This window comes from Rhinatrema bivittatum, chromosome 5 (assembly GCF_901001135.1).
Source record: "Rhinatrema bivittatum chromosome 5, aRhiBiv1.1, whole genome shotgun sequence".
NCBI lineage: Eukaryota > Metazoa > Chordata > Amphibia > Gymnophiona > Rhinatrematidae > Rhinatrema > Rhinatrema bivittatum.
Window position 1 is genome coordinate 9,940,275 of NC_042619.1, and position 21,886 is coordinate 9,962,160.

General features: G+C 47.7%; 1 protein-coding gene across 3 annotated transcripts in view; it reads left to right on the forward strand.

The window, feature by feature from the left end:
* LOC115091791 (gastrula zinc finger protein XlCGF57.1-like) overlaps nt 1-20,967 on the forward strand; it is a 33,538-nt gene extending 12,571 nt beyond the window's left edge. For 2 of the 3 annotated variants that reach the window (XM_029602001.1, XM_029602003.1), the window contains exons 2-3: nt 3,690-3,810; nt 18,080-20,967. In XM_029602001.1, the coding sequence (XP_029457861.1) occupies nt 3,690-3,810; nt 18,080-19,629 (1,671 nt within the window). In that variant the 3' untranslated portion in view covers nt 19,630-20,967. The remainder of the gene's footprint in view (nt 1-3,689; nt 3,811-18,079) is intronic. The other variant, XM_029602002.1, reaches the window with a different exon arrangement.
* Nucleotides 20,968-21,886: the final 919 nt, after the last annotated feature.

Genomic DNA, 21,886 nt, shown 5'->3' on the forward strand with positions numbered 1-21,886 from the left:
CACTCCGGAGAGGCTGGCAGTTTTTCTCAGTTCACTCACTAGCATACCGTTCTCTCTGTGGTGAGTTGCCTTAGCTCCTTCTACGCTTGGGTCATCTCTACTGCAGTCTCCTGTACTTTACCGATCAGTTGCAGCCATTTAATTCTGCCTTCCCTTCTCTGGGCATCTATGGCATCTGGGAGTGGCTGCGCTGGCCCTTCCATCTGCCACATCCTCCAGTCTCAGGTTCTCCCTCTCAGCCGGCTTTTGAGACTGAGGAACTCGCACTACGCAGACTGACGTGGCCATTCTTCCTCTGTCTCCTGCACTGCAGTACACGTACTGGATCCAGACCAGGTTCTACGTGGTACGTCTGGGCCTCTGGCCGCTGCAGTCTCTTACAGGGACCAGCCCTTGTTTCTGCACTTGCTAGCAGTTTCATTTTCAGCTGGGCCACACCCTGCTCTAGCCACAGCGCACATCTCCTTTTTCTCTTTTTTTTTTTCCTTTTAAGGAAATAAGAGCAAATAAAAGCCCTGCCTCACCAGCACTGGCTGTACTGAATATAACAATTCTGTCTTCAGTTGGGGCTTGTCCCCTTCGTCTGCAAATAAAAACCTACCCTGCCTACAGGCCCCACAGACCTCTCTCTGGTTTAAAGGCAGTTTTCAGGGTTTTCTTTTTTCCTTCTGTGCTCCTCTGAGCCAGCAAGCTTGCAACTTTCAGTGCTCTGAAACCCAGGCAGCACTGCTCCGCTTCAGGGTCCACCCTTTTGCCTCCAACTACTTCGGGCAGGCGACACATTCAAATTTTTGTTCACAGTCCTCTTGTGAAGACTTGGGGTTTTTCCCTGTGCCAAGCTTTAGGAACAAAAAAAAAAAGTCCTTGAAATGTCACCAAATGTGAGGGTGAGTGAGCGAGAATCATCTTGGCTGGAGCAGAAATCCACACTGACTCCAGCCTTTTCAAATGCAGTTCTCCCTTTTATTCTCATACACAGTAATTATTAACAACAGTAGACTGCCTTACCTCCGGACAGTGTACATGCGATACCTTTAGAGAGGCGCAGGAGCTCCTTGCCCCTGGAGACACGGGACCTCCTGGACCCAACTGGCCTCACTTTCTTATTTATTTATTTATTTATTTATTTATTTATTTTTAATTTTTATATACCGATGTTCCTGTAAAGTATACATATCACACCGGTTTACAAGAAAGAAACTGTCGCCTCGATGGCGTTTTACATTGAAACATTTAACAATTTACAAATTAACAATTAAACAGTAACCTTTAACAGTTAACAATTTACAGCGGCATGAAGAGGATCTTAGTGGAACTTAAAGTGTACATTCATGAATTATAGTACTAATACTGACAAAATCTTAAGGGGCTTATGTACAGAAAGGCTGGGGAACAACGACTATGCTGATAATGTCATTCGCCCTGTTCTTAGCTCTCCGGGAATGCTTGTGTGAAGAACCAAGTCTTAAGTTTTTTTTTTTGAAAGTACTATGGCAAGGTTCAAGTCTCAGGTCTGGCGGAATCGCGTTGCAGAGTGTAGGGCCCGCTGTCGATAGTGCACGTTTTCTCAGCGAGGTTTTTGCCGGCTGGGAGATGAGCATTATTCTCCCCAGCTCGTCCCAGCCACAGAGCTCTGATCCCTCTGTGGGATTTAAGGTGGATCCAGGCAACCAGCCTGGTCTTGCACAGGTTTAAAGGGGGGACTCTGACACAGCAGATTGCTTGTAAGCTCTGAAATGTCCCCCAGCCAGGACTGGTCTTGGTTGAGGAGGAGGGAGTGAGCAGGAGCTTCTGATAAGACTCCTAGCTGGCCTCGGAACAAGACAGTTCTTTTAGAGAGCATAAAACTGTGCGACAAAGCAGAAATTGCAGTGGTCATCACTCGGTTGAGGAGTTCCCGAGAGGCATGGCCATAAGAACATAAGAATATGCCATACTGGGTCAGACCAAGGGTCCATCAAGCCCAGCATCCTGTTTCCAACAGTGGCCAATCCAGGCCATGAGAACCTGGCAAGTACCCAAAAACTAAGTCTATTCCATGTAACCATTGCTAATGGCAGCGGCTATTCACTAAGTGAACTTAATAGCAGGTAATGGACTTCTCTTCCAAGAACTTATCCAATCCTTTTTTAAACACAGCGACACTAACTGCACTAACCACATCCTCTGGCAACAAATTCCAGAGTTTAATTGTGCGTTGAGTAAAAAAGAACTTTCTCCGATTAGTTTTAAATGTGCCCCATGCTAACTTCATGGAGTGTCCCCTAGTCCTTCTATTATCCGAAAGAGTAAATAACCGATTCACATCTACCCGTTCTAGACCTCTCATGATTTTAAACACCTCTATCATATCCCCCCTCAGCCGTCTCTTCTCCAAGCTGAAAAGTCCTAACCTCTTCAGCCTTTCCTTATAGGGAAGCTGTTCCATTCCTCTTATCATTTTGGTAGCCCTTCTCTGTACCTTCTCCATCGCAATTATATCTTTTTTGAGATGCAGCGACCAGAATTGTACACAGTATTCAAGGTGCGGTCTCACCATGGAGCGATACAGAGGCATTATGACATTTTCCCTTCTATTCACCATTCCCTTTCTAATAATTTCCAACATTCTGTTTGCTTTTTTGACCGCCGCAGCACACTGAGCCGATGATTTCAATGTGTTATCCACTATGACACCTAGATCTCTTTCTTGGGTTGTAGCACCTAATATGGAACCTAACATTGTGTAATTACAGCATGGGTTATTTTTCCCTATATGCAGCACCTTGCACTTATCCACATTAAATTTCATCTGCCATTTGGATGCCCAATTTTCCAGTCTCACAAGGTCTTCCTGCAATTTATCACAATCTGCTTGTGATTTAACTACTCTGAACAATTTTGTCTCATCTACAAATTTGATTACCTCACTCGTTGAATTTCTTTCCAGATCATTTATAAATATATTGAACAGTAAGGGTCCCAATACAGATCCCTGAGGCACTCCACTGTCCACTCCCTTCCACTGAGAAAATTGCCCATTTAATCCTACTCTGTTTCCTGTCTTTTAGCCAGTTTGCAATCCACGAAAGGACATCGCCACCTATCCCATGACTTTTTACTTTTCATAGAAGCCTCTCATGAGGAACTTTGTCAAACGCCTTCTGAAAATCCAAGTACACTACATCTACCATACCAGGAAAATCAGTCTGAAGACTGTCCTCCTAGGAGCCAACTCTACCAGGGAAATCAGTCTTAATCAGTAGCTTCTGCTGCTGGGGACCCACCATGGGAACAAATCCACTAGGGACTACTTGGTGCAGACATTCAGACCCCACAGGAGTCAGTTCCCAAAGGGGAAGGGAGAATCAATCTGACAGGACTGTCACCCGGAGCACTTGTAGGACTTGGCCTGTGTTCCACCAGGAAGCTTGGCCTAAACCCTTGCAGGAAGCAGACAACCCAGTTTGCACAATCTGCTGAAGACAGACTTACTGACGAGCTGCAGGAAGGACCTACAGGGGAATTGAAGTCAGCTTTGAGCTCTTGTCTCTGTCTGCTGGCAGGAAGACATAACCCACGTGTCTGGACTGGTCTGGAAGGGACACTGTGGAAGCAGAAGAATAGTTCTGTTTTCTGCTCCTCATCTGCTGAGCCCTGGCACTGGGAGCTCTCCTGATGGACCTCATGCAGAAAAGTTTGTTTTTCAGGTGTCAGTGACCTTTGAAGACATCGCCGTATCTTTCTCAAACGAAGAGTGTCAGGATGTACAAGAAGAAAAGATTCATAATGATGTGAAGAAGAAGAATAATGAAAACCTGAGCTCGCTGGGTAAGGGATCATTTTACAATTTCATTAGCAGCAAACTCTGGGCATGAGGATTTCCTAGTGTTATCTGGTGAGAATGTGAGAAAGTGAGCGAGGGCTGCAGGAATCACTTTGCTTCCTGTCAGCTGTAACCATGCAGCAGATGCAACATGACCAGGGGTAAAAAGCAACACAGGGCTGTGTCAGGGGTTATAGTGAGGGTAGAACGGATGTCACATGGGGCTGTGTCAGGGGTTATAGTGAGGGTAGAATGGATGTCACACGGGGCTGTGTCAGGGGGTTATAGTGAGGGTAGAATGGATGTCACATGGGGCTGTGTCAGGGGTTATAGTGAGGGTAGAATGGATGTCACACGGGGCTGTGTCAGGGGGTTACAGTGAGGGTAGAATGGATGTCACACGGGGCTGTGTCGGGGTTATAGTGAGGGTAGAATGGATGTCACACGGGGCTGTGTCAGGGGGTTACAGTGAGGGTAGAATGGATGTCACTTGGGGCTGTGTCAGGGGGTTATAGTGAGGGTAGAATGGATGTCACACGGGGCTGTGTCAGGGGTTATAGTGAGGGTAGAATGGATGTCACACGGGGCTGTGTCAGAGGGTTACAGTGAGGGTAGAATGGATGTCACACGGGGCTGTGTCAGGGGTTATAGTGAGGGTAGAATGGATGTCACACGGGCTGTGTCAGGGGTTACAGTGAGGGTAGAATGGATGTCACACGGGGCTGTGTCAGGGGTTACAGTGAGGGTAGAATGGATGTCACACGGGGCTGTGTCAGGGGTTACAGTGAGGGTAGAATGGATGTCACACGGGGCTGTGTCAGGGGTTATAGTGAGGGTAGAATGGATGTCACACGGGGCTGTGTCAGGGGTTACAGTGAGGGTAGAATGGATGTCACACGGGGCTGTGTCAGGGGTTACAGTGAGGGTAGAATGGATGTCACACGGGGCTGTGTCAGGGGTTACAGTGAGGGTAGAATGGATGTCACATGGGGCTGTGTCAGGGGTTATAGTGAGGTCTGGATTAGGAGTTTAGAAGATGCGGATAAGTAAAAACCTCAGGCCCTTCTTGTTAGTGCATTACTACTCCAGTAGCAGACTCAGGTTTTGCCCTTGCATCCTTGAATGGGAGGTTCTCTTTGCGTCACCCTGGATTCCTTGTGGTGTTTGTGTCTCTCCCTCCTCTGGGAGACCCTTCCATGAGCCTCATTCACCTTCTGTACAGAGTCGTTTTGTAATGTTACGCCCGAGTCTGTCTGCATTGAACTCTGTTTCCTGACCTCTTCGTTCAGAATTGATAAATATTTGTTGTATCTCCCCTCCTTCCTTTTTTCTGTGGTTTACATATTTCTATTCCTCATGAAAAATATTTCTTCCTCAAGGTATTTCCCTTAGCTGTAAATTAAATAAGAGATGACACAGGTATTGTCAAGTCTAGAAGCGGAATTACAGATAAACAGAAAATGTGGCAGTGAATAAGGACCTCTGATAAGGGGCCGGAGCTCAGTTTCTCTCTGGCTTTCCCTTCATGTTTATTTATTTATTTATTTAAAATCTTTTCTACACCGTCGCTAAGTTAAATACCATCGCAACGGTTTACATGTAGGCACATATTTAATGTAGGTAAAAGTGTACTATAGTACATTCTAACAGGTGCCGTCAAAGGTTCGGTTACAATATATCATTAGACAAAATAATTTTTAGAGAAGTGGGTCATGACCGAGTGTACTGAAAGTACTTTTACGGGTAAATTTATCATACATAGTGTTATCAATATGCTAGTTGTGATGTGGGGTTCATAGACTACTCTACTGTATTGTCCTAAGAACTGTGTGTCGGTGCTTATCTGCTTATTCCTGAATAATTTCTCTATATTCTTTTGTCTCTTTGTTTAAAAAGCCATGTTTTTAAACTTTTCTTGAATGTCTTGAGATCACTTTGCAGTCTGATCTCAGGAGGCATTGTGTTCCAGATTATGGGTCCTGCTAGTGATAGGGCTCTTTCCCTCACTTGTGTCAGCCTTGCTGTTTTAACTGAAGGGATGGTTAGGAGGGCTTTATTTTCTGATCGGAGATTCCTGTGTGGCGTGTGTACCCGTAATGCTGTGTTTAACCAGTCTGATTTCTCATCATAAATTAGTTTATGGATGGTACATAGGGTTTTGTATTTAATTCTGTGTTCAATCGGTAACCAATGCAGTTCCGCTAGGGTTTCAGTTATATGGTCCCTCCTTCTTTTCCCGGTTAGTATTCTAGCTGCTGTGTTCTGAAGTATTTGCAGTGGTCTTAACGTAGTATTTGGTAGTCCTAGCAGCAGGGCATTACAGTAATCTGTGCTGGAGAAGATTAGTGCCTGTAGAATTGTTCGGAAATCATTTTGAGTTAGTAGTGGTTTTAGTTTTCTGAGTACCATGAGTTTTGCGTATCCTTCCTTTACTTTTAGTGATATGTGCTGTTTCAGATTGATTTCAGGGTCCATTATTATTCCAAGGTTACGGACTTTTCCAGCTAGTTCAATTTTCTGGTTGTCTTTGAGGATTATTGAGGTTTGGCTGATTTCAGTATTTTTCCGTTCTAGGTGTAGAAATTCTGTTTTATCAATATTAATAACAAGTTCCATTTGTGTCAGTAGTTGTTTTATAATGCTTAGGTACATGTTAGCTAGATTTAATGTTTTCTCTATTGTGTCATCTATAGGTAGAATTAGTTGGATATCGTCAGCATAAATGTAATGTATAATTCCTAGTCCTGCAAGTAGGTGGCATAATGGCAGAATGTATATGTTAAAAAGGGTCGCAGACAGGGCTGATCCCTGCGGAACCCCTGTTTTGAGGTTGATTTTTTCTGATAATGTGTTATTGATCTGAACTTGGAAAAACCTGTTTTTTAGATATGAGCTGAACCAGTTTAATGTTTTGCCTTGGAGTCCGATTTCTTCTAGTCTATTTAGTAGTATTTTGTGGTTAACTGTGTCGAAGGCTGCCGATAGGTCAAGCTTTATTAGAATATAGAGGCTTTCTTGCCTCCGGTTAATGTTCTGTCTCCTTCACCTTCCCTCGGAGGCTCTTCCATGTATCTGGTTCCCTTTCTGTGAGGAAATATTTTGGGCGTCGCGGCGTGGCTGCTGAGTTCGTCCACTCCAGCGCCCTGAAATAAACGTGAACCAGGAAGATCGCGTGAAGGCGCAACCTTTTTATTAGACTTAACTTGATGCATTTCTTGAATGGGTTTGAGGGGCTTGCGCTCCCTTCCTCAGGTCACAGCAGAACGAGCAGAGGGTGACGCGCAGCAGGATTTCAAGGGCAGCGCGAGGGGGAACGCGGCGGAGGGTTATCGCTGGGTGAGCGGAGAGCGACAGTCGGATGCTTGAGTTTTTCTGCTTTATAATTGTCACGGTTTCACGGGCTCTCTCTCTCCGTCTCCTGGTTCAGCCCGCGCCGCAGCCTTCCCGGCACCAGGCGCCCCGCGCGAGCCTCCCTTCAGCTCTGCCAAGCTCCTCCTCGCTTGCTCAAACCACGCCCAAGCTCCCGCCCCTTTTAATCTTCTCAGAGGCCACCTTGCCGTTTCATGGAGTCGCCTTTGGCTCTCTGACCGGGCCGCTCTTTCCTTGTTCCATGCCTGGTGGCGTCTGGGTCTGCTCCTGACTTGCAGCCTGTGGACCTCTGTATCGCTGCCTCCGGCCTTCTGTGTTTTCCGCTCCGTGTTGCCTTGCCTAGCCTCTGTCCAGTTTTCCCTTGTCTGGTTCTGCTGTTCCCAGTCTCCGCCCTTCCGTCACCGTGTCTTGTCCCAGGCTGTCTCCGCATTCAGTCCCCGTCCCCGTCCTGGGCCTGCCCCTGGTTCCAGCGCTCAGCTGCCCGCCTCATCCATCCCGGCCTGCCCAGCACCTGTCCCAGCTTCCAGTCTGCCCTGCTGTTCCCCCGCCGAGGCCACGCCCTGCCGGCCCCCAGAACCTGCGGGGGAGGGGGGTGGCTGGGCAGAAGGTAAACCCAGGTCCTGTGCTCTTGCCCCGCTCCTCAGGGGGTGTCTCCGTACCCTAGCCGGAATGACAATAATAGGTTAAGGTTTTTGAGTCATTTCTTGTCAGCTCCGAAGCGTCAGGCTATTATAACTTTAAAGTTTTATGTTCCTGCGCTGCTTTAAATGTTCTTTGGATTATCCCGATGATCAGAGTCATTGATGCAGTGATCTGGTTCTGAGGAGTGTTGCCTCGGCCTTCCCCGTGGGGTTTGATTTCGTGCCAGTGTCCCTTTGTGCCTGGCCTCTCTCACCAGTGCAGCGTGCGTCTTCACGTTTTCTGCATTGAGGAGCAGCAGGACTAGGCTCCTCGCATGCTGAATTTCTTTCACATGGCTGTGATTGTGGGCTCCTGCGATATGGGCTGGCATAGTTTGCGGCTCGATAAGTTATCATTTTCTTCCGAGTCTTCGGGTTAGCTGCTTGCCGAAAGGCCAGTACTGGTGGAGATGGGAATATTTTTTTTTCAGAGACTCCTCTTGATGTAGATCGCTGAAATAGATGCTTAGAGCCAACAGCTGCGGAGAATATTCGTTTATTAAATTAGATGTTTTAAGCCGGCATCCCTTAGGAGAGAGACAGACAGAGCGCTGCACAAATCACCGGCATAAAACTCTCTCTCAAATGATTTCATTGATAATGAGACAAGATATAGGACTTTACAAGCGTACATTTCCATCCCCAAACTCCTGACCTTACCCCTTTCAGCTTCATATTATGACCTCTCCCTCAGGAGGTGGAGGGTTCGTACTGATACTCCTGACCTTACCCCTTTCAGCTTCATATTATGACCTCTCCCTCAGGAGGTGGAGGGTCGTACTGATACTCCTGAACTTACCCCCTTTCAGCTTCATATTAGGACCTCTCCCTCAGGAGGTGGAGGGTCGTACTGATACTCCTGACCTTACCCCTTTCAGCTTCATATTAGGACCTCTCCCTCAGGAGGTGGAGGGTCGTACTGATACTCCTGACTCTCCCCCCTTTCAGCTTCATATTATGACCTCTCCCTCAGGAGGTGGAGGGTCGTACTGATACTCCTGACCTTACCCCTTTCAGCTTCATATTAGGACCTCTCCCTCAGGAGGTGGAGGGTCGTACTGATACTCCTGACCTTACCCCTTTCAGCTTCATATTATGACCTCTCTCTCAGGAGGTGGAGGGTCGTACTGATACTCCTGACTCTCCTCCCTTTCAGCTTCATATTAGGACCTCTCCCTCAGGAGGTGGAGGGTCGTACTGATACTCCTGACCTTACCCCTTTCAGCTTCATATTATGACCTCTCCCTCAGGAGGTGGAGGGTCGTACTGATACTCCTGACCTTACCCCTTTCAGCTTCATATTAGGACCTCTCACTCAGGAGGTGGAGGGTCGTACTGATACTCCTGACTCTACCCCTTTCAGCTTCATATTATGACCTCTCCCTCAGGAGGTGGAGGGTCGTACTGATACTCCTGACCTTACCCCTTTCAGCTTCATATTAGGACCTCTCCCTCAGGAGGTGGAGGGTCCTACTGATACTCCTGACCTTACCCCTTTCAGCTTCATATTAGGACCTCTCCCTCAGGAGGTGAAGGGTCGTACTGATACTCCTGACCTTACCCCTTTCAGCCTTTCAGCTTCATATTAGGACCTCTCCCTCAGGAGGTGGAGGGTCGTACTCATACTCCTGACTCTCCTCCCTTTCAGCTTCATATTATGACCTCTTCCTCAGGAGGTGGAGGGTCTTACTGATACTCCTGACCTTACCCCCTTTCAGCTTCACATTATGACCTCTCCCTCAGGAGGTGGAGGGTCGTACTGATACTCCTGACCTTACCCCTTTCAGCTTCATATTAGGACCTCTCCCTCAGGAGGTGGAGGGTCGTACTGATACTCCTGACCTTACCCCTTTCAGCTTCATATTATGACCTCTCCCTCAGGAGGTGGAGGGTCGTACTGATACTCCTGACCTTACCCCTTTCAGCTTCATATTAGGACCTCTCCCTCAGGAGGTGGAGGGTCGTACTGATACTCCTGACCTTACCCCTTTCAGCTTCATATTAGGACCTCTCCCTCAGGAGGTGGAGGGTCCTACTGATACTCCTGACCTTACCCCTTTCAGCTTCATATTAGGACCTCTCCCTCAGGAGGTGAAGGGTCGTACTGATACTCCTGACCTTACCCCTTTCAGCCTTTCAGCTTCATATTAGGACCTCTCCCTCAGGAGGTGGAGGGTCGTACTCATACTCCTGACTCTCCTCCCTTTCAGCTTCATATTATGACCTCTTCCTCAGGAGGTGGAGGGTCTTACTGATACTCCTGACCTTACCCCCTTTCAGCTTCACATTATGACCTCTCCCTCAGGAGGTGGAGGGTCGTACTGATACTCCTGACCTTACCCCTTTCAGCTTCATATTAGGACCTCTCCCTCAGGAGGCGGAGGGTCGTACTGATACTCCTGACCTTACCCCTTTCAGCTTCATATTATGACCTCTCCCTCAGGAGGTGGAGGGTCGTACTGATACTCCTGACCTTACCCCTTTCAGCTTCATATTAGGACCTCTCCCTCAGGAGGTGGAGGGTCGTACTGATACTCCTGACCTTACCCCTTTCAGCTTCATATTAGGACCTCTCCCTCAGGAGGTGGAGGGTCGTACTGATACTCCTGACACTCCCCCCTTTCAGCTTCATATTATGACCTCTCCCTCAGGAGGTGGAGGGTCGTACTGATACTCCTGACTCTCCCCCCTTTCAGCTTCATATTAGGACCTCTCTCTCAGGAGGTGGAGGGTCGTACTGATACTCCTGACTCTCCTCCCTTTCAGCTTCATATTATGACCTCTCCCTCAGGAGGTGGAGGGTCGTACTGATACTCCTGACTCTCCCCCCTTTCAGCTTCATATTATGACCTCTCTCTCAGGAGGTGGAGGGTCGTACTGATACTCCTGACTCTCCTCCCTTTCAGCTTCATATTATGACCTCTCCCTCAGGAGGTGGAGGGTCGTACTGATACTCCTGACTCTCCCCCCTTTCAGCTTCATATTATGACCTCTCCCTCAGGAGGTGGAGGGTCGTACTGATACTCCTGACTCTCCCCCCTTTCAGCTTCATATTATGACCTCTCTCTCAGGAGATGGAGGGTCGTACTGATACTCCTGACTCTCCTCCCTTTCAGCTTCATATTAGGACCTCTCCCTCAGGAGGTGGAGGGTCGTACTGATACTCCTGACCTTACCCCTTTCAGCTTCATATTATGACCTCTCCCTCAGGAGGTGGAGGGTCGTACTGATACTCCTGACCTTACCCCTTTCAGCTTCGTATTAGGACCTCTCACTCAGGAGGTGGAGGGTCGTACTGATACTCCTGACTCTACCCCTTTCAGCTTCATATTATGACCTCTCCCTCAGGAGGTGGAGGGTCGTACTGATACGCCTGACCTTACCCCTTTCAGCTTCATATTAGGACCTCTCCCTCAGGAGGTGGAGGGTCCTACTGATACTCCTGACCTTACCCCTTTCAGCTTCATATTAGGACCTCTCCCTCAGGAGGTGGAGGGTCGTACTGATACTCCTGACCTTACCCCTTTCAGCCTTTCAGCTTCATATTAGGACCTCTCCCTCAGGAGGTGGAGGGTCGTACTCATACTCCTGACTCTCCTCCCTTTCAGCTTCATATTATGACCTCTTCCTCAGGAGGTGGAGGGTCTTACTGATACTCCTGACCTTACCCCCTTTCAGCTTCACATTATGACCTCTCCCTCAGGAGGTGGAGGGTCGTACTGATACTCCTGACCTTCCCCCTTTCAGCTTCATATTAGGACCTCTCCCTCAGGAGGTGGAGGGTCGTACTGATACTCCTGACCTTACCCCTTTCAGCTTCATATTATGACCTCTCCCTCAGGAGGTGGAGGGTCGTACTGATACTCCTGACCTTACCCCTTTCAGCTTCATATTAGGACCTCTCCCTAAGGAGGTGGAGGGTCGTACTGATACTCCTGACCTTACCCCTTTCAGCTTCATATTAGGACCTCTCCCTCAGGAGGTGGAGGGTCGTACTGATACTCCTGACCTTACCCCTTTCAGCTTCATATTAGGACCTCTCCCTCAGGAGGTGGAGGGTCGTACTGATACTCCTGACCTTACCCCTTTCAGCTTCATATTAGGACCTCTCCCTCAGGAGGTGGAGGGTCCTACTGATACTCCTGACCTTACCCCTTTCAGCTTCATATTAGGACCTCTCCCTCAGGAGGTGAAGGGTCGTACTGATACTCCTGACCTTACCCCTTTCAGCCTTTCAGCTTCATATTAGGACCTCTCCCTCAGGAGGTGGAGGGTCGTACTCATACTCCTGACTCTCCTCCCTTTCAGCTTCATATTATGACCTCTTCCTCAGGAGGTGGAGGGTCTTACTGATACTCCTGACCTTACCCCCTTTCAGCTTCACATTATGACCTCTCCCTCAGGAGGTGGAGGGTCGTACTGATACTCCTGACCTTACCCCTTTCAGCTTCATATTAGGACCTCTCCCTCAGGAGGCGGAGGGTCGTACTGATACTCCTGACCTTACCCCTTTCAGCTTCATATTATGACCTCTCCCTCAGGAGGTGGAGGGTCGTACTGATACTCCTGACCTTACCCCTTTCAGCTTCATATTAGGACCTCTCCCTCAGGAGGTGGAGGGTCGTACTGATACTCCTGACCTTACCCCTTTCAGCTTCATATTAGGACCTCTCCCTCAGGAGGTGGAGGGTCGTACTGATACTCCTGACACTCCCCCCTTTCAGCTTCATATTATGACCTCTCCCTCAGGAGGTGGAGGGTCGTACTGATACTCCTGACTCTCCCCCCCTTTCAGCTTCATATTATGACCTCTCTCTCAGGAGGTGGAGGGTCGTACTGATACTCCTGACTCTCCTCCCTTTCAGCTTCATATTATGACCTCTCCCTCAGGAGGTGGAGGGTCGTACTGATACTCCTGACTCTCCCCCCTTTCAGCTTCATATTATGACCTCTCTCTCAGGAGGTGGAGGGTCGTACTGATACTCCTGACTCTCCTCCCTTTCAGCTTCATATTATGACCTCTCCCTCAGGAGGTGGAGGGTCGTACTGATACTCCTGACTCTCCCCCCTTTCAGCTTCATATTATGACCTCTCCCTCAGGAGGTGGAGGGTCGTACTGATACTCCTGACTCTCCCCCCTTTCAGCTTCATATTATGACCTCTCTCTCAGGAGATGGAGGGTCGTACTGATACTCCTGACTCTCCTCCCTTTCAGCTTCATATTAGGACCTCTCCCTCAGGAGGTGGAGGGTCGTACTGATACTCCTGACCTTACCCCTTTCAGCTTCATATTATGACCTCTCCCTCAGGAGGTGGAGGGTCGTACTGATACTCCTGACCTTACCCCTTTCAGCTTCGTATTAGGACCTCTCACTCAGGAGGTGGAGGGTCGTACTGATACTCCTGACTCTACCCCTTTCAGCTTCATATTATGACCTCTCCCTCAGGAGGTGGAGGGTCGTACTGATACGCCTGACCTTACCCCTTTCAGCTTCATATTAGGACCTCTCCCTCAGGAGGTGGAGGGTCCTACTGATACTCCTGACCTTACCCCTTTCAGCTTCATATTAGGACCTCTCCCTCAGGAGGTGGAGGGTCGTACTGATACTCCTGACCTTACCCCTTTCAGCCTTTCAGCTTCATATTAGGACCTCTCCCTCAGGAGGTGGAGGGTCGTACTCATACTCCTGACTCTCCTCCCTTTCAGCTTCATATTATGACCTCTTCCTCAGGAGGTGGAGGGTCTTACTGATACTCCTGACCTTACCCCCTTTCAGCTTCACATTATGACCTCTCCCTCAGGAGGTGGAGGGTCGTACTGATACTCCTGACCTTACCCCTTTCAGCTTCATATTAGGACCTCTCCCTCAGGAGGTGGAGGGTCGTACTGATACTCCTGACCTTACCCCTTTCAGCTTCATATTATGACCTCTCCCTCAGGAGGTGGAGGGTCGTACTGATACTCCTGACCTTACCCCTTTCAGCTTCATATTAGGACCTCTCCCTAAGGAGGTGGAGGGTCGTACTGATACTCCTGACCTTACCCCTTTCAGCTTCATATTAGGACCTCTCCCTCAGGAGGTGGAGGGTCGTACTGATACTCCTGACCTTACCCCTTTCAGCTTCATATTAGGACCTCTCCCTCAGGAGGTGGAGGGTCGTACTGATACTCCTGACCTTATCCCTTTCAGCTTCATATTAGGACCTCTCCCTCAGGAGGTGGAGGGTCGTACTGATACTCCTGACCTTACCCCTTTCAGCTTCATATTAGGACCTCTCCCTCAGGAGGTGGAGGGTCGTACTCATACTCCTGACTCTCCTCCCTTTCAGCTTCATATTAGGACCTCTCCCTCAGGAGGTGGAGGGTCGTACTCATACTCCTGACTCTCCTCCCTTTCAGCTTCATATTAGGACCTCTTGTGCTGAAGAAGGTTTGCCTCTGGTGCAGGGCATTTGGACGTCTCTGTCATGCATAAGCCCTTCTAAGTGGCCCAAAAGGCAGGAGGTCCTGTGACGGCCTCACCTTAAGACATCTTTTTTTCATGCATTTTTGCCTCTTCATACCTCAGGCTTTCGTTTGTTCTCCTTTAGACTCCCCCAGAGGGGTTCAGGGCTTCAGCTTAGAAGATTTTCTCATCTTTAGTCTTCGGCTTTTACCTTCCTTACCCAACCAGGCTCCTTTAGACACGTGTGGGTGTAGCTTTCACGTTCCCGATTTTGTAATTAGCGAATCCCTTGCTGCTCTCTGGAAAATTGCACTTAAATCTCTCTGGGGCAGATGTTGAGTAGAGCAGCCAACATAAATCTGGGCGATTGAAGTTAGGTTTCAGTGGCCCAGGTTGCAGCTGAAATGTCTCCTGAGTGAGGCAACTAAAAAAAATGGCCGCCTAGGTAGACGGGTGACATGTGAACACTTGGCCACCTAAATGTTAATTCAGCTAGCACGGAGTCAGCAGTAGTCAGCTAAGTCCTCTCCCCACCCTGGGATCACCAGCTGAATCTAGGAGGCTAGGTTTAGCTGATGCGTGGCATAAAATTTGTACCCTTTGGGATCTAGTTGGCAAATTTTTAAGTTGGCCAGCTGGATTCCACTGAAGACCAGCCTCTTCATTCATTAGATTTATAGTCTTATTATTCTTATTCTTATTAAACTTACTCATTTTAATATTATGTTATATCTACCACATTATATGATAGTGTATTCTCTTATATTGCTAAAGTTTTCACATATCTGTCTTATTTCCCCACACGTTCTTTGTTCCGATGTTTCATTTCCCCGCACTGTTTTATTTCCCCGAACGTTCTTTGTTCCTATGTTTCATTGTATACGCCTCCCGGCGACTGTTTTCAGTTGCATGTAAACCGGTGCGATATGTATCCTGTACAGGAGCATCGCTATAGAAAAGTTATAAATAAATAAATAGTCTGTGCTTCCTGAAGCTCGGGGCAGACTACAGTAGACACAAACAGCAGCAACATTCAGTAGATGCACGCAGTCTAGGAATTGAAAGAAACTGAATACAAATGACGCCATAGAGAGCCCTGGACTCACAAGTGCCAGGGTGAATGATGTACGGTGCGCAGCAGATTCCTACCACACACTGCAGGGGGACTGTGCCAAACAGAACGCACTTCGGTGCTGTGCATCCCCATGGCTGCAGTTGTCCGTGCCAGAGGGCTCATCTTTTGACTTCACTTGGCGCACCTTGCCCAAATGACCTGGCATGTGAGACGGTGCCCACGTTGGGATGTCCAGTGCCAGTCTTGCCTGCAAGGCCATTTTGGTCCCTCTCCTTCCACCTTCAAGCCCTTAGCTCCCTACGTCTGTTTCAGAGCACTTTGACACGCAGTGTGGGCGTTCGGGTAACTCAGCAGCCTGAGCTGGAGTAAAGGTTAACTCACATTTTTTGGTGGCCATGGTGTTCTCCTGCTGTGCCCAGTGTAACTCTTTCTCCCACACTAGGCACAGCCATAATATGACTTTGGCCACCAGAAACGTAAGTTTATGCCACCTCAGAGCAAATAAGTTACGTTTCCAGCGTAAGCTCTCTGGGGCTTGCACCTACAGCTTAATAATCTGCACTTTGGTGTTGTGCAGCCTAATTTTGGCTTTCTGTTCAGCTGTCTGTGCCCACCCCAGAGAGCTTACATTGGAAACTGAAGTCCTTCCTGGGTGTGAGGTGGAGCACCACACCAGGCACAATATAAGCAGTTGGGCAGATAACTTTCTTGGCCAACCCTAGCTGTCTCAAGGAGCAGATGTAATGTTCTCCAGGAGCACGATCCCAGATAACTGGAGGCCTAACTGGTGATAAACAAAAGAAGAGAGTGAGTTTCGTGCCAACACAAGTAAAATAAAACACAAGCCTGGCCTGGCATCCCCAAGGGGATTTCGATATCAGCCTGGCAGGTTCATGACCCCGCTCCCCCCTTAATGACTGGCTAAAGGCTCGAGGAAGTGAGTCAGCTCCCCCTTCCCTCAGCAGTGCACCCTCCCAAGCCACCCCCTTCCCCACCTCGTGGTTCGGCACCCCCAGAACTATGAAAGGCCGCCTGGGGCCATGGAACAAGTCTTACCCCTCCCGGCGGCAGCCGCAGTGCCAGTAGGGTAAGAGCGTTACTCCCACAGCAGTAACGTGCACCATCGGGAGGGGCGAATTTATCCCCCAGCTGCCTTTTGTTTATCATGACGGGGAGCTTGGGAGGGGGGGGGCACAGGCCCACCAGCCTGAGACGGTGGGGGGGGGGGGGGGGGAAGGACAGGAGATGGGGGGCGGGGCCATGACTGCCAGGCCTGACTTTTCTGGTGCTTAACCTGCCGTATTCTTTTGCCCTTTAAACCTAAAGCTGTCAGGCTGCACGACTTTAAGCCTAAACGCTGATATTCGGAGGTAGCTGGTTAGGTGGAAAGGAAGCCAGGGTTTATGTGGGTCACTTCTCCGGATAAACGGTAGCTGGAGAGCGTACGGGCCGAGGGTCCTCTCCAGCCTGGCCTCTGGGGGCTCTCACGGTTCCCTCCCATCTCTCCCGGGCTCCTCCTGCCTTCGCTTTGAATTTTCTTTCACCTGTGGGTGGGTTGCGAGAGAGCTCGTCCTGCACGTGAGGGCTTAAACTTGGCCGTGGGACCCAGAGATTTTGGCTTTCCCGCTCTTCCCTGAAACCTCCAGCCTAAAGCTTGCCTCTGGCTTGCCTGGGCTGACGCACGCCTGCCACACTAGGACGTCACTCGTTTTTGTGCTTCTGAAGGGGTGAATTTTTGTTTTACTTTCCAGGGCTGAATTGTTACCTCATTCTTGTGCTGTAGTGATTCTTTTTATTTATTGATTGATTGATTGATTGAATGATTTTTGTACACCGACCTTCGTCGGAACATCCTGCCGGTTTACATTGTAACAAAATAACGAGAGAGAAATACAGTAAACAGGGAAGGGGGGAGCAGTAATGAAAGAGAAGAGAGGACAGCAGTAGGAAGGATAGGGAAAGAGAGAAATTTGATAATTTTATTTTCTTCAAATGTTCCTAACAATAGACAATATATGTACAGGTGGGCTGGGAGGTACCAGACCAGAGATGGCAGTGACAGGGAGAGGGGGGAGGGGGATGGTAGGGTGGGCTTAAAGGAGGGTGAGGGGGAACTAATAACAGAATTTTAGAGAGGAATATGTGAGTTTTTGTATTTTATTGAAACTGCTGTGCCAGCAGCCTTTCCTTTGACCTGTGCCTATTTATTTTATATTTTGTGTTGCTTTGTTTTCGTGCAAGGTTCCCATTCCTTATTAACTGCTGCTTATTGCTGTGCAAGCTACCTGTATACAATCCTATGTTTTGTTTTTGATTTTCCAGTCATTCAAAACCCTAAAAATCCTTCAGGCCTGCCGGGGTCTGTCCCAGGACATAAAGGATTGGACCCCCTACATCTCACCAGCCCATGAATGTCAGAGAGATTAGTCTGCTCAGTATAAAGCTCCCTGTGTTTCTATTTTACTCTGCACAGGAACAGGAAGTGCTTTAGCTGCCTCTCCTGGTCACTGTTTTAGGTCGTGTCCCAGGGTCAGAGGTTCTGTGCTGGAGTCAGGAATCTCCCAGTGGGGAATTCTCTCCATCATTAATTGAAAATCCTTTCTTCCCTGCTCACCCTGACTTCCCCTTACATCAGAGCCCTTCACGTCTCTGGGGCGTCTCCAGCAAACAGAATAATGACTTTGTGTTTTTACTTTTTATGTAGGAAATGAGGATCCCAGAAACAGTAATCCAGAGAGACATCAGCAGGAGACCGCTGTGAATCTGGAAGCAAAGAGCATCCTAGCAGAGGGAGAGAGAGAGGAGACTTCATGTGCAGACTGGAAAAAAAATTCTATGTTAGAAAAGAAGCAAAAACATTCAATAGGAGACTCAGCCACCAACTGTAATGTGTGTGAGGAAAGTGCCTGTAATATCACAGGTACAAGGGAAGAGCAGAGAAACCAGAGAACAGAACAAAGCTCTGCCTGTGATACAAGTGAGAAATCCCTCAGGGATCCTGTAACTCTGGAATCACAGCAGGGATCTCACATTGAAGAAAAACCATCTACACGTGCAGACAAGGGGAAGAAAACCTTCACTCAGAAGGAAAAACTACAGAGAAATGAGGGAACACATTCAGGAAAGGGGTCGCATTCATCCACGAATCGAAGTAATGGTTTCACTAGGAAGGGTAATGTAGAACGCGACCAGAAAATTCATACAAGAAGCAGACCATTTCCAAGCACTGATGCTGATAAAAGCTTCAGGCGTAAGAAAAGGCGGCCAATACATCAGAAATTTCACACTAGCGAGAGGCCATTTTCCTGTCCTGAATGTGATAAAAGGTTCTGGAGTACAACCAGCCTCGCAGTACACCAGAAAATCCATACAAGTGAGAGACCATTCTCCTGTCCCAAGTGTGGGAAAACATTCAGGCGTAGGAAAGGTCTTACAATACATCAGAAAACCCACAGTGGTGTAAAACCATTTTCGTGTCCTGACTGTAATAAAAAATTTACTTGTAAGTCAAACCTCACAAAGCACCAAAAGATCCACTCAGGAGAAAAACCATTCTCCTGTCCTGAGTGTGGTAAAACATTCAATCAGAAGGCGTATCTTACCATACATCAGAAAATCCACACCGGTGAGAGACCACATGCCTGTCCTGAATGTGGTAGGAAATTCAGACTTAAAAAAAGTCTCAACATACACCGGAAACTACACACTGGAGAGAAACCATTCTCCTGTCCTGACTGTACTAGGAGCTTCATTCAGAAATCACACCTCATAAAACACCAGAGAATTCACTCTGGTGAGGATCCCCTTTCCTCTCCTGAGTCTAGTAAAAGTTTAATTCAGAAGACAAACTTGAAAAAAGAGCAGAAAATTCCCCCTGTTAAGAAACCACCCTGTGAGAGGCGATTTTCATGTACGGTCTGTTTGAAAAAATTCACTAGGAAGTCGCATCTAACGTCTCACCACAAAATCCACACAGGAGAGAGACCATTCTCTTGTACTGAGTGTGATAAAAGCTTCAATCAAAAGACACATCTCAAAATACACCAGAAAATCCACACCGGTATAAGTCCATTTTTATGTACAGTGTGCAGTAAATTCTTCAGTCAGAAGGCATCCCTCACAAGACATGAAAAAATCCACACAGGTGAGAGGCCATTTTCATGTGTTGAGTGTGGCAAATTATTCAGTCAGAAGGCATCCCTCACAAGACACCAGAAAATCCACACTGGTGAGTGCCTAATCTGGGTTTTATAGAAGTAGATTGTACATAATAGCGCTACTCATAGGCTTCCAAGCGTACTCAACAGCATTAACAGACCCAAATGCTCAAAAGGTGCTAAAGTACAGAAGTAAACAATCTCCACTCTTTAACTTGGACAAGCATTCTAAAGAATAAAAGGATTGCATTAGAACAAACCAGCATATGTAGAGAGAGAGAGAGAGAGACAGACAGACAGACTGAAGCAAAAGAATTTGCAAAACGAGAGACAACAGCTCTTCCAAAGAATTGGACCAGAAAACAAGGTAAAACTAGTGGGAAATGCACAAATATAATAGGAAATAGAGTTAATTTAGCAAGCACACATAGATCCAGGAATTGATAAGGAGAGAGAAACTTTAACCTAAAGATAAAAGGTTGATTATTGCAGAATATGACAGTGGACTACAGAGAAGATCGTTCACAGGCAGCACAGAAAAAATTGGAAAAGCAGACTTGCAGATTTGGTAGCACAGAACCGGAAATTATTACCCAGCTCATCACTGGGAGTCACGTGCTGGTACACAGAAAGGCACAATAAGGTAGCGCAGCTCGTGCACTGGGAATTATGTAAACACTATAACATCGCAGTACTGGAGAAATACTGGGATCAAAGCCGAAAAAGCAATAACACATTTCTGTTTGTCTTTCTTTTCTTAATATCTGTCCAGCCCAGCGAGCATTAACCTCACAAAGCCTTTGCAGTCTTGAGTGATTGGGACTTGCATTTAGTTTTGCATTCTAGCAAGAACCGCTCCCCGCCTGGGTTGTAAATCAGGACCCTGTTTCCGTGACATAGGGCAAAGCCTCGGGAAGCACGAGGTGAATGGAGTTAGGTGCATGGAAGAAAAGCCTTCCTAGCCCTGCAGATGAACAGTCGTCAAGTTACTCGTGGATGAAGATGTGGAAATGTTTCTTACATGCGTGAAATATTTATCTCTGCTCTTAGTGAAAGAGGTTTGCAATGTAGGTTTTACTCACCGAGTGTTCTGATCTTTGTAAAACGAAATAGGGGGTGATTGGTGTCTGAAAGGTGCTCAAAACGAGAAGCAGAAAGGAAAATCCCTTCATTAACAATTTGGAATTATCCTCTCTCCCGTCACCTGATTATTACAAGTTCCACCCCATTCATATACCAGACTTCCTGCTGAAAGGGTAGTAAGAAGTTTAGTTTACAAGTGATCATTAGTAATTTGGTCCTTTCTAGAACCAAAAGCCCACAGGCTGCTGTCGGTATAAAACTGATGCCAATGACTTTCTGTATCTGTAATTCTACATTAGCCTGTAACCTAGGGGAACTCTGTAATAAACTGATCTCATTTTGGAGCAGAATATTCCAGCGTCCTGGTTTGCTGCTGCTGTTTCCTGGTTTCAGTTTCTTCCTTGCTGCTGGTTGAGGTTTTGGTGGTTACTATTCCTGGAGTTTTACTCTTTCTAGGTCAGGGCTTTCCAAAACCTGTCCTGGGGACCCCCTCAGCCAGTCGGGCTTTCAGGATATCCACCATGCATATGTATGAGATAAATTTGCATGCCATGGAGACTCGGTGTATGCAAATGTATCTCATGCATATTCATGGTGGATATCCTGAAAGCCCGACTGGCTGAGGGGGTCCCCAGGACAGGTTTGGGAAGCCCTGCTCTACGTCCTTGGGAAGAAGCCTCACGTAGAAACCCATTCCTCTTGGTGGCTCCTTGGGATTGTCCTTTCTTTGTGCTTTGGCCATATCCACACCTGCGGACTCCAGAGAAACAGCAGAAATCTCTGGGAGCTGACTCAGTATCAAGGCTTAATTTTTAAGGGCAGCAACTGCCACACCAGCCAGTTTACCCCCAACTACCCCCATGCACGCTTTCCTTTATTTCTAACCTCTGGTCTTTAGGGATCCACAGTGTTTACCCCATGCCCCTTTGAAATCTTCACCACCTCCTCCAGAAGGGCTTTCCAGGCATCCACCACCCTCTCCATGAAGAAATATTTCCTGACATTGGTTCTGAGTCGTTCTCTCTGTAGTTTCATTTTATGACCCCTAGTTCTTTTGATTTTTTTAGAATAGAAAAGGTTTGATGATTGTGCATCATTAAACCTTCCAGGTATCTGAAGCTCTGTATCCTACCTGCCCTGCACCTCCTCTCCTCCAGGGTTTACACATTCAGATCCTTCAACCTCTCCTCATAAGTCTTCCAATCCTGACCCCTCACCATTTTGGTTGCCCTTCTCTGGACCACCTCCATCCTGTCTCTGTCCTTTTCTGA